Source organism: Patagioenas fasciata, chromosome 10, assembly GCF_037038585.1.
Source record: "Patagioenas fasciata isolate bPatFas1 chromosome 10, bPatFas1.hap1, whole genome shotgun sequence".
NCBI lineage: Eukaryota > Metazoa > Chordata > Aves > Columbiformes > Columbidae > Patagioenas > Patagioenas fasciata.
Genome location: NC_092529.1, coordinates 17943252 through 17958337, shown reverse-complemented (window position 1 = coordinate 17958337; position 15086 = coordinate 17943252). Strand labels below are relative to the sequence as shown.

At 36.9% G+C, this 15086-nt stretch overlaps 1 protein-coding gene across 2 annotated transcripts in view; it reads right to left on the bottom strand.

Moving 5' to 3' along the window:
- The window catches only part of SUCLG2 (succinate-CoA ligase GDP-forming subunit beta), a 126590-nt gene that overhangs the window by 91193 nt on the left and 20311 nt on the right, over positions 1-15086 (bottom strand). For both annotated transcript variants that reach the window (XM_065845505.2, XM_071813250.1), the window contains one exon: positions 9920-10061. In XM_065845505.2, coding sequence (XP_065701577.1) covers positions 9920-10061 — 142 coding nt within the window. The remainder of the gene's footprint in view (positions 1-9919; positions 10062-15086) is intronic.

Here is a 15086-nt window from a genome sequence, read left to right as displayed (position 1 = left end):
GCTTAGTACAGTCTATGGAAGTGTGTACATACCACTGTTTACAAGATACTAAATGTCAAAAAACTCAATGCAAAAAATAGCCATAAATCAGAATCCATAACACTAAAACATAAAACATAAAAACAAACACAAAGCTGAATAAACTGACATTTCATTTTGGAAACTGACAATGTGAAATATGAAAATACATGAAATTTTTTCATCTTAAATTTGTAAAATAACTTTTCAGTATGGAAGCATCTTTAAGCATCTAACTTGGCCTCTTATGCATCAAAGAAATAACTAAGTTAATACTATCTACATAGGCACTTCAAGTAGGAATGTCATTCAAAATATAAAAATAAGCAAGCTATTTATAGCACATGTTAATCACCATTTTTAAATGGCAGATCACTTTGTGGTGTGAGATATAAGGCTGTATTTATAGGGGGAAAACTTTTTATAAGAATAGTTTTTTTAAAGATAGTTAAATTTGCAGTAATCTAGACAGTAAATTCACAGTCCCTCTTGTTCCTTTTTTATACCAACATATCCAAAACAAAAGCTTTATTATACTGAAGGTAAGATGTGGAAACACCAATAAGAAAATCAACTACACTGAACATTTAATTAGGTGAAACAAAGATCTGTGTAAAAGATTTAGCTGTGGTGACAAAAACAAGAGGTGTTGGACATGCAGACACAGGATTAGGATTATTACCATGATAATCTTCAGTGGAGCACAATACGATAAGATTAGGAAAGCTACTAGTAAAACACACAGATGAATAACTGAAGGAATAGAGGGATTAGACTTGGCAGGGAGTAGAGGGAAGCACAGTGCAGTAAAGGTGAATCTTCCCAGTGACTTTATATTGTTAACTATTCATACAATAAACTTCTCATGGCTGCCTTTCTTTCCTCTTCATGTAAAAATCCTGAGGCTGTTCTTAAGCACTTAGAACAATAAATATATTTAAGATTTATAGCCCTAAGTTTGGCTCTATTTATCTTACTCAGGTGAGCAGTCCAACTAAGCCCAGGGGAGGTGCAAGAAAAATGTTCTCCTTCAAAAAGACACAAGAAACAGCTGAATTTAACAATAGGACAGGGCAGAGTAAATCACGTGTAGGTAAAACTATCAACTTCAGATTTCTCTTAACAAAACAAAAAGCACTTAAAATAAGAGCATAGATAACTTCTGGAACTACCCTGAGCATGATTCTCATTAAATGTTTTTTGTGATGACATTCTCAAGGGTTAAAGCCTCATTTAAAATAGACTGTGATGCAAGAAGTCAGATAATATCTCCCAATTGAATCCAGCAGGGTTACAAAGACACATTTCATATTCCTAAGTGTGTTGAAATATTTTACTTTTCTTAAACTGCAAATATTTGAAGAAATGTAGATAAACACATTTTAAATTCACAGCACTTTCTCAAATATGAAGTAGCAGATTAACGAAATGTCAGAACATCCTCAGCTTCAAAAACTGCTCTACCATTTTAGGTAGAGATAATCTACCAAAAAAACCAATAATCACAGCTTCTTATGATCATACTTCTCAACTGCTGATGTATTCCGAGTATCAGCTTGTAAACTGCTCCCATCTTCAAAGATAAAAGAAGTCCTTGCAACTCAGCCTAACCTTTGCAAAATACCAGTTAAGATCACTTCATAGACTGGAGGAGGCTGAGGGAGGAGAAGAGGAGAAGGGAATCTCAGTCCAGAGCCTGCATCCATGTGTTCTCCCAGCTTTGTACGAGTTGAAAAGTCAGTGGTGAGAGATTTCCAGCTTGGTTCAAAACCATGTGCTTTTATAGCAAACGTACAAACCAATATCCTTACACATCAATCACAGTTCATCCTAAACCACCGCCTATTCCATAAAGACAAGAGGTATAACAAATTTAAAAGGAACAACTGACAGATTAAAAAAAAAGTCAACTTCCTCAATTGAATTATATACAGAAAGTGGTTATCTAACCATAGTACCTTCCTGATACACCCTGCGTCACCTGGGGGACACTACTGGAGATCAGGGAAATTACAACAGTATCAAAGTAGGGCAATAACCACAACTCTTGTCTTAAACACTCAACAAAAGAAATGGTGAAAGATGGAGCAATAATTCAGAATTCAGTCAAAGAAAAACATTTGAGTGAAAGCTGTTTTTTCAGCGTAACAATTCCTTTGAAGGAACGTAGCGCTACTCAAAACTTCACTGTTTCCAAAGTTTGTAAGTTTTCCTCTCTCTAAATTTGGCCCAGTTCCTGCTGGTTTTTATCGCGCCAATAATCTGGGGTCTGACTAACTAAACAAAAGGTCTCTTTATACACCTAGGAGTTATGAGGCGATAACCAGAGTTAATGTCTTATTTGTCCCCTTTGCAGATGAAACCACAGCCTCAAATAAAATCAGGTTCAAGCACAAAAATGTCCACAGTATAGAAGAGTGAACAGATTATATATATTTATATACATATTTCTTTTCAAACCAAACTACTGACCACATGAAAGAGTTTTGCTCGTAGGACCTACAGATCCTACAGAATGTGGCTAATTATAAACTATCCTTGACTCTAGACTGTCATCGCTCTGCTCTTAGATTTTCTATTAATTCAGTTCAACATGATTTGGCTACTAGTAATCCCATTAAAAAGTTTAAAATAAGAACTACACAACCCACATTTTACAGACATAACTGTCAATTACATTTTCGGACACCCTTATACAAGGGATTACACACTGACAGACTGATCATGCAAAAGATGCAGCACTACACAGTGCTGACCCATCAATCTCAGAAGCTTTGTCATCTCAAGTTCCTAACTAATAAACACTATTTCAAAATTAACACCTAAGACATGTCTCCTGCTGAGAGTTTATAACAAGTACAAAAAAGCAGCACGATTCTTCTGATCACAGTCACCCCAAAGACCACACCACCAACACAGCCAGAGTAATGAGGCCCAGGGAGGAAAAACTCTAGACTGCCAGCTGAGAATCTGATCTTTTCTATCACAAGTTAAACCCATAATATTTGCGGTATTTGTTACCAAAAATGTGCTAAGATATAGTTACTATCAACACACAGATTTCTTTTAAATTAATAAATATATCAAGCTTCCCAGGAGATGAGAGAAGAGTTCTCAAGAAAGTAGAAGTGACACATGGCTTCTGGACAGTAACAATTATTTTATACCTTGTCTGATACAGTTTGTTAAAATACAAGTGATAACTAAATGACTGTTAAAAGAAGCCGGCATTTCCTTCAACAGTGCTGTGGTTTATATCAAATTAAAATTTTGGATTTAGTTTGCTTTAAAACAAATGCAGTCAGGGATGGCAGAGTCCTGAAAAAACCCAGCACAGATCATATGTTCCATCGGGAATGGACATTCCCAAAAGGAGATACACTGTGTATACAGTTACAAACAGCAGGTACAAATACAAGTAATGAGAAAAAAAAAAAAACGACTGTTTAGTGTCACAGGTGGATTTTTACAAGAGGGTTTTATAAATTGAAAACAAAAGAAATGCTTTGTCACATACATTCCAATGCAAGCCCGAGTAAGAAACAAGGAAAACCAAAAACAAACAACAACAAAGAAAAGAAATTTGGTTTCAGTAACTTGCCCCCAAATATTTAGAGGCAGATGGGCATCTAGAGAGTGTAGGTGTGATTTCTCCCCTTTACAGAGCTGCTAATACTGCAGAGAAAACAATGTTGTTTAGTGTTTCACACCTTATACATAAAGCTTGTCTAATGGTTCTGATTTTAAGTATAAAAAACTGAAAATTTTATGCAGCTGCTTCTCAATTACGCATCTGGTGATTGTTTTGCAGCTGCAAAACTACCTTGAAGAACTATTAAATACGGTGTGACAAGCCTGGAATAAATAGTAGCAGTCATCTTGTACCTTCCTTCTGAAATGTTGTGGTTTTTACCACCTGTTAAAATTCCTGAATCAAGAGCTATGGCTTCTGTCACCTCCTTCTTTTATAAACAAAAACCCACTTAATATATTTAACACACTGAAATTTGTAAGAGACTGCTTTCTGTGGCACATATTAAATATAAAATTCACTACTTTCTTTCTATAGTATTTTTTACTTTGTGTTGCTCCTTCCAAGTAGCTTTTTTGGTAATTTGATCAGAAATTCAACACGGAGAACAGTAAGTCAGCACAACATTAGTGTCAAACATCTGAAATGAGATTTTGATTTGTTAGCCCCCTAGCCATTACTCATATTACTATAAATCTATTGAATACGAAGACATTTGGTGACGAAGAATGGTTATAAAATACCCAACTACTGTGAGCAGTCTCAAGCTTGCATTTACTGACTCACAATTCAGTATGTAATTTTCTAACAAAGGGAATAGATAAGAAAGAACAGATTTGTTTTTCATAACAATGCATTTGAAATTAACTATTTCTGTAATTTCTCATGAGATGGAGGATACTTCAAAGAATTTCCATATTTCAAATATTTTAAAAAGCAACAATTCATAATTTAACTTGAAACAGAAAGGTTCAGCTTGAAACAGCACAATACCCAGCGGCAACCTCTGACAAAATCTTTTATTAATTTTATTTCAAAAAGAATAAAACTCAAAATCACAAGAAACTGGAAGTTTTTTCTGCCTGTTTTTCTGGCATGCAGGATGCAACACGTGGCCATTCCCAACAAATGGATGTATTGATAGCGGCCCATTTTTCACACAGGTGCCAAGGACTTACGTGGGAAAACATCACTAAGCTGAAAAGGAGGAACGAGGCACACGGCTACACCAGAGACCCCTTGCAGGGATTACCCCGGGTAATACTTTGCTCAAATACTGCTGTGCTTAAAATTCTGCCACTTCTCAGCAGTCTCTGCGAAATCATGTTTCTTAGCACGAAACCCAGAGGAGGGGAGCAAGGGGGAGGGAGAACAAGTAGGAATTACAAGATTCAAAGCCAACCAAACAAAACACATGCACAAAAAAGAGAAAGCAGCAGTGTTTCAGGGCTTATGTCCAGGGAGAAAGGTGCTGCTAACACGGCAGTGCCAACAGCATTGTGTATGAAATCCTCAAAGGGAAGCCCTAATTCCACCTTAATTGTGCCTTTGTGTGGCTTCACTTCCAAGGCAGGTTAAGTTAAAGCACCTAAAAGCAATCTGAGAACATACAAAGAATGTCCATAAAAAGAGCTACTCCTGAAAGGGCACTGCACTCCAGCTTTGCACTATAGCTATATCACAGCAAATTTGCCACGACTTTCTAACAAAACACTTAGTAAAGCAGGTTTCTGTGAACACAACCCTTGAATGCCTGTCCTAACTCCTCTGATCTTCCATGACTGATTTTTTTTCATCCAGTAGATGGAGTAAATAAATTGGATCACTGGCATATTGATTATTAAGCCTCCCACAAAAAAATTACTTGAGATAACTGTAACAAACAAGGTGCTGCCTTCACAACTTTCAGTCTAGTTTATTTTTTTCATCACTTTCAGATACAAGTGAGATTTTTAAGACTGTTGGCACGGCAATTGAATTTGGATTTTTATTTTTTTTTTGCAAAAAATCAAACCATTTCAAAATGGACAAGTATAGAAAAAAAATGATTTGAACTGTGAGCAATCATTATTTCTTTTCTGATCATACACAGCACCATTAATTTCTATGATCATTACGTCAAGTTAACCATTGTCTAAGCAAAGCACTTCAGCAAGCAAAATAAAAAAGTATGCACACAAACATATAGTGGCTTTTAGCAGTACACAACTGCCAAATATTTGTTGTAAATAGGATAGGATAGAACTGTTTACCACAAAAAAGGAAGAGGCTTTTCTCAATGCAAACTCAAAGCAGAAGACGGCATTGGGAAGAAACAAGAGAAAACGGATAAAGTGAGGAAAGGGCACTAAGATACAACAGCACATTGAACAAGGGACAGAAAGAGATTAAAACCACAGATAAGGGAAAATTTTGTGGAGCTTTTAAATGGATGCATTCAAGAGGTGCCTATGCAGTTTGGAAGTAACAATATTAACTGGTATTTCCTATTATTGAGAAGTTGCACAAAAATGGGAACCCCCACTAGTCTTAGATTTCACCACTTGGACAAGGCAAAAAAACCTGGTAAACGGAGCAGAGAAATACTCACGCTCAGTTATGCTGAATGTGGTCCAAAGGCAGCTCATCCACCACTACTTATCTATTAAATTTAAAAGGCTGTTTTCTAAATGCTTACCCATTTGAGAATAGAATCATATTAGTCAATAATTTATAGTATTATTTTGCCTGAAAGGCTAGTTTCAGAAACTCGTAATTTAAGTATAAGGAACTTTAATAAAAGCTGTCAGAGAAAATAAGAGGACTTATGGAAGAGCTGTTCCTTAACAGCGAGCAAGTTCTTTCTGTACAGCTCCATGGAAGATCATTCAAGCAACACGTGATTTTTCAACATATAAAGGGAAGCATAATCCAAGGGGCTTGGAAAAGCAACTAGTTATAACCACTAAGTACATAGGGTTTTTTTTAAGAATAACTCATTATACACAGGTGAAAAATTATTACTATACAGTGAACTATACAATGGAAAGAATTACAGAAATCACTGAAATCCTGAAGGAGGCAATTCCTCTCCTATCTATTCTTATGTAGAGAACAAGAAAGGGAATCTAATCACATAAGCAAAGTACATGTTGACAGTAAAATAAGATCAGTTCAGCAGCGAATAAACTCAAAGACTGAGGAGTAAACTAAGTTACTTAAATACAACTTTAACAACAGAGGGCTGGTCTGTACAAGACATTCACAGAAAAGCTCTTCCTCATATGGCAAAAAAGAACCTAAATTTACATTTCTAATATCCTCAGAAACGTCAGGTTCAAAGAAATTTTTCATTTTTTATAACATAAAAGCTTAGATTAAATGCAGACAGCATTATCACCAACAATTTCTTCATAATTTGTACAAAAAGGGCATTACAAAGCTAAGGATCTGGTTTTGATCCCTTCTAAACACAAACTGCTTTCATGTGGTTGTCCACACTTGTATTGGAGAGATGAACTTTCAGATAAGGGATCTAAAACAGCATCTAAAATCGCAGCCTTCCATCTAAATTAAACACAGCCAAGCGAAAAGGACCAGCAGGCTGAAGGAGACTGGTGATCACATGAATGAGAACTTCGATATTCTAAAAAACAGTGAATAATAGGTGACAGCTAAATGACCTCATGGAAACAGGCTTCAATAAACTACTTCTCTTCTTTATAAAATACATGTTTACCTCTCCAGCCTGATATAAAAAGTATGTCTTCAGTCCGAAGGTGAATTTTATGAGTTCCCTCATGCATAAGGCAATAGAAATAGGATATGCAGAGACTCTATTTTGTTATACATTTTTTTAAAAGAAAAGTGAATAAAAGCCTCGCACTCCATTCAATTGCATTTTGCTGTGATAGAGTGCGAACACTGCATCTGACTGATTCCTGAATGTAATGAAACACTCTAAGTCACAACAGGCAGCACTGCATTGCTTTTGTTAAAAATCAGAAACAGAAACGCATGACGAACTTCCAGCATCCACTTAGGATTGTCAGCGTTTTCAATCACCTCTATAAATTCTCTACTGATTCAAAAAGCCAATTGCCAGTACTTAGTAACGCCCTCCAGCATAATTATAATCCCTTTCAGCTTTGTCCACCTAGTAGTTTAAAATGATGGTTCCCTCAAGAACTTCTCCATCAGGCAGAACATCTATCCAGAGGAGCGCACGAGCTGACGCAGACTTAACGGTCTCTAGTGGAGAAAGCAAGAGAAAATTCCGGACCTTGAAACAATGCACAGTGCATCTGCCCAACACAAGCAATGAAAATGTGCAAACCCTAGCAGTCTGGGTATATCTATGCATATATAAGGATTTTTTCTGTTTATCAGTACTGTAGTATGAGGAAAAAGAATAGCAAGAAAGGAAATTATTTCTCTGGCTAAACAAGCCCTTAAAATACCCCTGCATTAAGTGAGAATCAGATCAGAAGACTAGCGAGTTAATGTAGGAACAGTCAGATGATATTACATTTCTGACAAAAACTCAGCTCCCAAATATTTTACTTTGTTCTGTTAAATAGCTGCACCAGCACTGTAAGAACTTGTTTACAGGTTATGTTTCCTCAGATGGCAGATCAAGCAACGCCACAGTGTTGTAGCAAAACAGCACAATGTTTTCTTCTTTCCCTTCTTGAAAACCTTGGAATTTTAACATGAAACACAAAACTGTTCGTGACTGCATTTCTTGGTATTCTGTAAATATTCCCTTCTCTATAAGAGTTACACCTGAAAATTGCTTAGCATGTAGAAGGCAATGAATTCCTTGGGGCCTAATTCTGTATTCATTATTGTGTACAACTTCTTTTGAAGTCAATATTACTGATAGCATTTTAATTTTCTTCACATCTGCCGTTCTTATCTTAGAAGAAAAAAACCCAATCCTTTAATTCCATTAAAAAAATCCTTGTAGACTGTCTTTTGTGCTGTTGGTAAGTTTTGAAAGTCTTTGAGAAAATTAACATTCAGTGTATTCAGTGTACATATTAATAAAAATAGAGAGAGCAACAGAGGAAATGAGCAAACTGTAACAAAACTGCTGATAGTGGATAAAGGCATACCCGTCCAAGAACACAGGCATTAACACCTTCCTGACAAGTGAAGACAGCCTCAAAAATGATCTAATCCCATTTCGTTCCATTTCATCAACAGGAAACCCTACAGTAGCAAAGCTGGTGACCAGAGACACTGCAGCAGTACAGACAACTCTGTCAAGCACATAGGATTTAGTGAAATTGTGAAATTAATTTGCAAATACCAGATTTCATAAAGACTTCCATGTCAGGAATTTCTATCCCTTTATCTGTACCCCAGTATCACACAGACTCATGTGAGTGATACAATCTGTAAGATTACCAAGGAAAATAATTGTTTCTCCTGTGTTCATGATGACAGGTCTACAGGAAGAACCCCCTTTTCACAAGAAAAAACATGAACCTTTAAAGTTTTGATAATTTTCTTCTATTTTTATCTAAAAAATATGTTGGCAAGCATCCTTTCTTGTTTGCAGAAGTGAAAGTTAAGGACAGCTGCAATGTTGCGTACAGTACCTAAACCACCAGATTTTTGAGCAGGACTTGGCAGGGCTGATTGGCCTCTCCTTTCACCATCTTTTACTGCAGAATGCCTGTCTATCATAAACATCCCAAAGCCACCTTTGTTGGTTATTTTATTTTGGAATATTTTGTGCCCCTGTATGCTGAATTTTTTTGTTTTGCTCGTAACTTTTTACTTTGTGCAGTTGTATATTCAGAAGACAGCAGCCCATATCAAATTGTGCAAATAAAGCTGGGTGACAGAGATACTACTAGTACTAGTAGAACGTGGGGAGCGCTCAAAAGGCTGGGAGGGGACACAGTCAGGACAGATGACCCCAGGTGACCAAAGGGATATTCCACACCAGGGGAAGGAGGAGGAAGGGAAGACATGTTTGGAGTGATGGCATTTGTCTTCCCCAGTGACTGTTACAGGTGATGGAGCCCAGCTTTCCCAGAGATGGCTGAACACCTGCCTGTGATAGGAAGTGGTGAATGGATCCCTTGTTTTTCTTTCCTTGCATGCATGGCTTTTGCTTTACTTATTAACCTGTCTTCATCTCAACCTATGAGTTTTCTCACTTTAACTCTTCCAAATCGCTCCCCTATCCCAGGGGGAAGCGGTGAACGAGCGGCTGCGTGGTGCTTAGTTGTCAGCTGGGGTTAAACTACGACAATAATATATCAAACCTTTTCAATAAGCATCAATTTGAAGATTGTGTACAACTTATTAGAAAGCAATTTATGTTCCAGATTGCTATCTGGTGAAGTAGATTCCTCCCATTATCAGTCAACTTACTTAGTCTCTGAGCAGCCTCCAGGGCATCATTTGCAGAATCAGCAACGAAGAATCTCTGAACTGTAACCCCATGGTCTGCCATTAGTTTTTTGCTTTGGTATTCCTGCAGGTTCAGCCATCGTCTAGGGGTTAATTGAACAGCCTAGAAAAATGGGAGAGGAAAATAACATAATGCTCATTAAGAACAGTTCATGAGACAGCCAACTGAGCTCTTCTGCCTTATGGTTATCTCAAACCAGCAGTTAAACAACAGTGTTTTAGAGAAAAGGTAAAACACATATTGATTTACCTAAGTGCCTTTTCTTAACATTTGTGCATCCAAAGCTACAGATATTTTTTAAAAGCCACACAAGGCTCACTGGGTGATCTTGGCTAGACAAAATGTCTCGCATTTAATATCGACACAGATTGGCAAACTTGGCTTGAACTCTAAAATCTATTTAGGTTTTTATGTTATCCTGTGCTATCAAAATATTAACAGACTTTTATCTTAAAACAAATTCATTGTTTCATATTAAGTATCCTTATTTATGCTAAATTTTATATAATGCATCCCTATACAATTTTTTCTACTGATTCTATGCAGCGTACCTGAGAAGAAAAACAACTGACATGGAGTTAGCATTATCATGTAGGAAACTATACTTTAATATATGTATTTTCAGTGGTCTGTGATGGTGCTTGGTTGCACTTCTAAGCATATTTTGTTGAGGAAGCTTGCATAACCATGTCGGCCATGCAAGGTCAACGACAGTTGGAGAGGAATTTACCTTCTGTTCTCAACAGGCCAGTTTAGATGTTTGTGCGTGCATGTATATATATATATACGTGTGTATATATATATATATATATACATATGATGGATACTAAGATATGGCAACCTTACCCATACACACAAAGACACCACATTTGCCTGTCTTGGTGGTACACACTGGGTATAGACACTATAAAAGTCAGAGGATAATTACTAAGTGATTTTAAGAAAGGACACATTCTCCACACAGGATAAATTGTTACAGACAAAAGCAATAATTAAGGAGCTGTCACTGACTCCTGGCAATGGTATAATGGCAAAGGTGGAGCAGACTCCTGGCAACAGTATAATCCCATTTTGTGCCAGCAAAAGATGCTCTTCCCACATGGAGAGACAAACTGTTGCCCTACTGGCAGACAGCCCACAATCAATTCTTGGTTTCTCCTGGAGTTAGAAGCACAGTATGCAAGGTAGCACTATATATTTAGATATGTTAGACACAGAGAATTATTTACTATACTAATACTTTGATCTCTAACAGCATGATGAAAAAAAAACCACCAAACCATCCTAATGCAACTTTATACTGAAATGGAAAAAACCTCCATGCTGAAGTCTTTCAATAATACATACCCTTTTCAGAATACTAGAGTTTTAAATGCTGTGTTGTATCAAAAGCAAACCTCCGTCTGTTCCTATTCACTTTGAAACATAGCACAAAAGATTGATGCACAAAGAAATATAAAATCCATCTTTTACAGTATATAACCACATGGTTTCTGTAAAAGTGATTCACACAGAACTTAAAAATTACAAATAGCTCAGAATGACAAATTTTAAATTCTTTTAAGCATAACCTGGTTAACATATTTTAGAAGAATAAAGAGACATATTGTCTATATGCTCTACAGCTCTCTCTGATTCTACGCATCATCCAGGCACCTCACTATGTTTTGAATTCCTCCATGTTATTCACAGACAATGTGTTACTACTTTCATGCAATGCCTTCAAATGTAGGCCCAAAATTTAAAATCACTTTCATATTTGTTGACATTTGTTTTCCTATTGTAAGTTCTCTGTTAGGCTCTACCAGTTATTACTTCACGACCATTTCCACAAAGGGATTAACATCTGCAGCTAAGAGGGAACCTGAGTGTCAGTTCTAGCCTCATATAAAAAAAGGTCAGAGAATTTCAACCAAAAGCTGATGCCACAAGCCCTCAGTTTCCATCAAGCTACAGGGAGTTCTTAGCGTCACTGAAGGAAATACCAGTTTTATACCTGACAATAATGACTTTCTCTTTTTCACTGTTTCTCAAAAGACTGCCTCATAACAACAATATTATTATTATGGGGACTTCAAAATACATCATTACTGCTACACACGTGTAATTCACACTTACACACTGAAGAGAAGCATGACTTGAATCTGCACGGGCAGCCAGGAGTCTACTAACGTGTTATTTGACCACGACTGTAAGGCTAAAATATATTTCCAAAGGCTCCCCGCTTTGAGCTGTAAGCAGCAGCAAAAGAAAGACCATCCCAGCCGTGATCAGAGGCTGATCACATTCGCAAAGAGGGGAGAGAGGAAGGAGGAAAAGCCAATACACATCTCCATCTGACTAACTGGTTTTCAGCCATTCTGCTCCAATTTAAAGTCACTCCCCCCCAACAAGGTCTGGCACTACAGCAGGAGAACATCTGCAAAGACATTTCTCAATCCACTTCTCTTGAGCAACAAAGACTTTACCAATTTTAATTTCAAAGTTCAGAAAAGTAAGCTCACACCTTTAGCTAAAATGGATTGATTTATACTGAACTAAACAAAACTATCAATTCTTATTTAAATCTGAAAGGAAGAAACCTTGATTTAAACAATCAGTTATACTCAAATTCTGCATCTGTACTTTCCAGAAGAAAGGTTAATTCTCCTTAGCTGGAAGTTGATTTGAAACAATGTGCAAGGCCATGTTAAGTTGGACAGCACTTTTTGCTCATCTGTTATCTACTTATAAATCTTATAACTATAGTTCTTTATTTTTATGTTACATGATCTTGTATCTAATGGGAGCCAAAAGATCTTTGAGATATAACGGGCGCAGACTGAAACACAGGAGGTTCCATCTGAATATGAGGAGAAACGTCCTTCCTTTGAGGTGCCAGAGCCCTGGACCAGGCTGCCCAGAGAGGCTGTGGAGTCTCCTATGCTGGAGACATTCAAACCCACCTGGACACCTTCCTGTGTGATCTGCTCCAGTGAACCTGCTTTAGCAGAGGGGTTGGACTGGATGATCTCCAGAGGTCCCTTCCAACCCCAACCACGCTGTGATTCTGTGAGATATATACGTAAGCATATGGACATAGGTCTGTCCTCTTATAAAAATTAGACAGTTAATATTAAGAGATTATGAGAATATCTCCTTAATAAATTATGAACCAGGCAGGTCTGAGGAACACAGAAATGAAATGAAAGAATAAATAATTTGAAAGAACTGCCAAAAGTAGTCCTAAGGGTAATGAAATGAAGATCTGGCCAAGAACTGTTGTCATAGAAAAGTGATGCCTACAAACTTAAGGTTAGTAAACATGTACATTTCTTCTCCTCCCCTATATTATATTATTTGAAGAGAGCATCTTCCTGAGTGCCAACTGAAGACTTTCAATCAAGACTCTGCACAGAAGACAAACTCCTGATTGTGAATGAAATACTCAGAAAAAAAACTGAATTAGTACAGTCTACCACTCTATATAGGAGTACAATATATTTAAGAAATCAACTGTGACTAAGTCTGTATTAGAAGCTCTGGAGAGCAAGGAACATGAAACACTTGCTTTAAAGTATTTGCAGTATACACACCATATGTCTTGTGAAAAGCAGAGAAAATAAAGCAGTTACAAGAGATTAAATGAAGCAAAAGCTTTGAATCTGCGAAGATGACTACACTTTCAAGACCATCTTGAAGAATCAAAACAGTTGCAAACATAAGCATTTTAGGTTTAAGGCACACAAAAAAATGATCATGAAATGTCAGAAATGTAAGTAAACGGATGATTCCCTGAACTATTTCCCAACTCAAAAATGTTTTTATTGCAATAAAAAAATATATCTGAACAATTTAAAAAGGACATCAATCAAAATAATTAATTAGTATAAGAATCTTGACAAATCATTGCCAGATAAAGCTCCCAACTCTCCCAAATACATTTATGCCAAGCAGTCACAAGAATTTGAGATGGGCTTCAAACAGTGTTTCTTGGGCATCACAAATTTCCACGTACCCTACAGACAAATACACACCCAAGACTGATGGTAGCAGGTACAGCCTTAAGACAGTCTAGACAAGAGCCTACAAAGTTTTGAAAGAAAGCTATTTCCCATACCTAGTCTTCCACAGGCTGCCATAATCCATTCCTTCTCCTGAAACTTATTGGGAGGACACTTTAACAAGGCACAGAAGACAACTCCAGCGTCACACATCTTTGTATTATTTTTTTCCAATTTTGCAGCGCTAGTCTGGTCAACAATTGATCTCCGCAGCATTAAACAGCACTGACAGATTCACAAACACAGCTTTGCCTCTCACAAAAGACAGACTGAGGAATTAGGTTGTAAATTACCATAAGAAAAATAATTTCAATCTGAAAGAGGGTTCGGGGAAGCAAGTAAAAGGGATATGAAAGCACAGGAAAGCAGAAACTACCTTGTAAGAATTTCTGCTCATTATTGATTCTCAACACCTTCTATTCCCACCTTATTCCCTGCTTGAATACTTTTATCACCTCTCCCCACATACTAGTCAGAAAACCATTCTGGAAAACACCATAAATCTCTCAGATCTTTCCATGCAGCTTTGTCTATGGTTGAAACACAGTATGTTCCAGCAGTTTAAGATATATCTGAGTTTCATCTCTTTCTCTGTTGCAAGGTTGCACTGGAGTACAAGGAGCACGTTCTGTCACACCAGCCTGCGAAAAGAGACTGAAAACAGTACACGGACTTTAATAAAACCTGAGTCCCTATGTGACATCTCATGTTTCATCTCCATACGATGACAGACAAGAACTAGAGAATTTACCACTCGTGGCATTTTCCTGTTACTCTTAAGACATTTTTGCTTGCAACATAAAGAATTTTTAACACAACTTCCCAAACTTACACATTCTCATTACTGTATATACACCTTAACCTTGGATATTAACTACTTCTGTCAAGCTCTGAACAACCCAGAGCAAAGAAAGGTTGTAGATTTAAATCCATCTTTCTAAATCTCTTTTCTTTTGTGACATTTTACTTCTTAGCATGTTAGCTACAATTTCTATAACAAAGAAAAACTACAACCACTCCAGTGAGCCTAAATGAAAATCCAGACAATATGTTTTCATGGAATGGAATAAAAAGAAACTCAAAC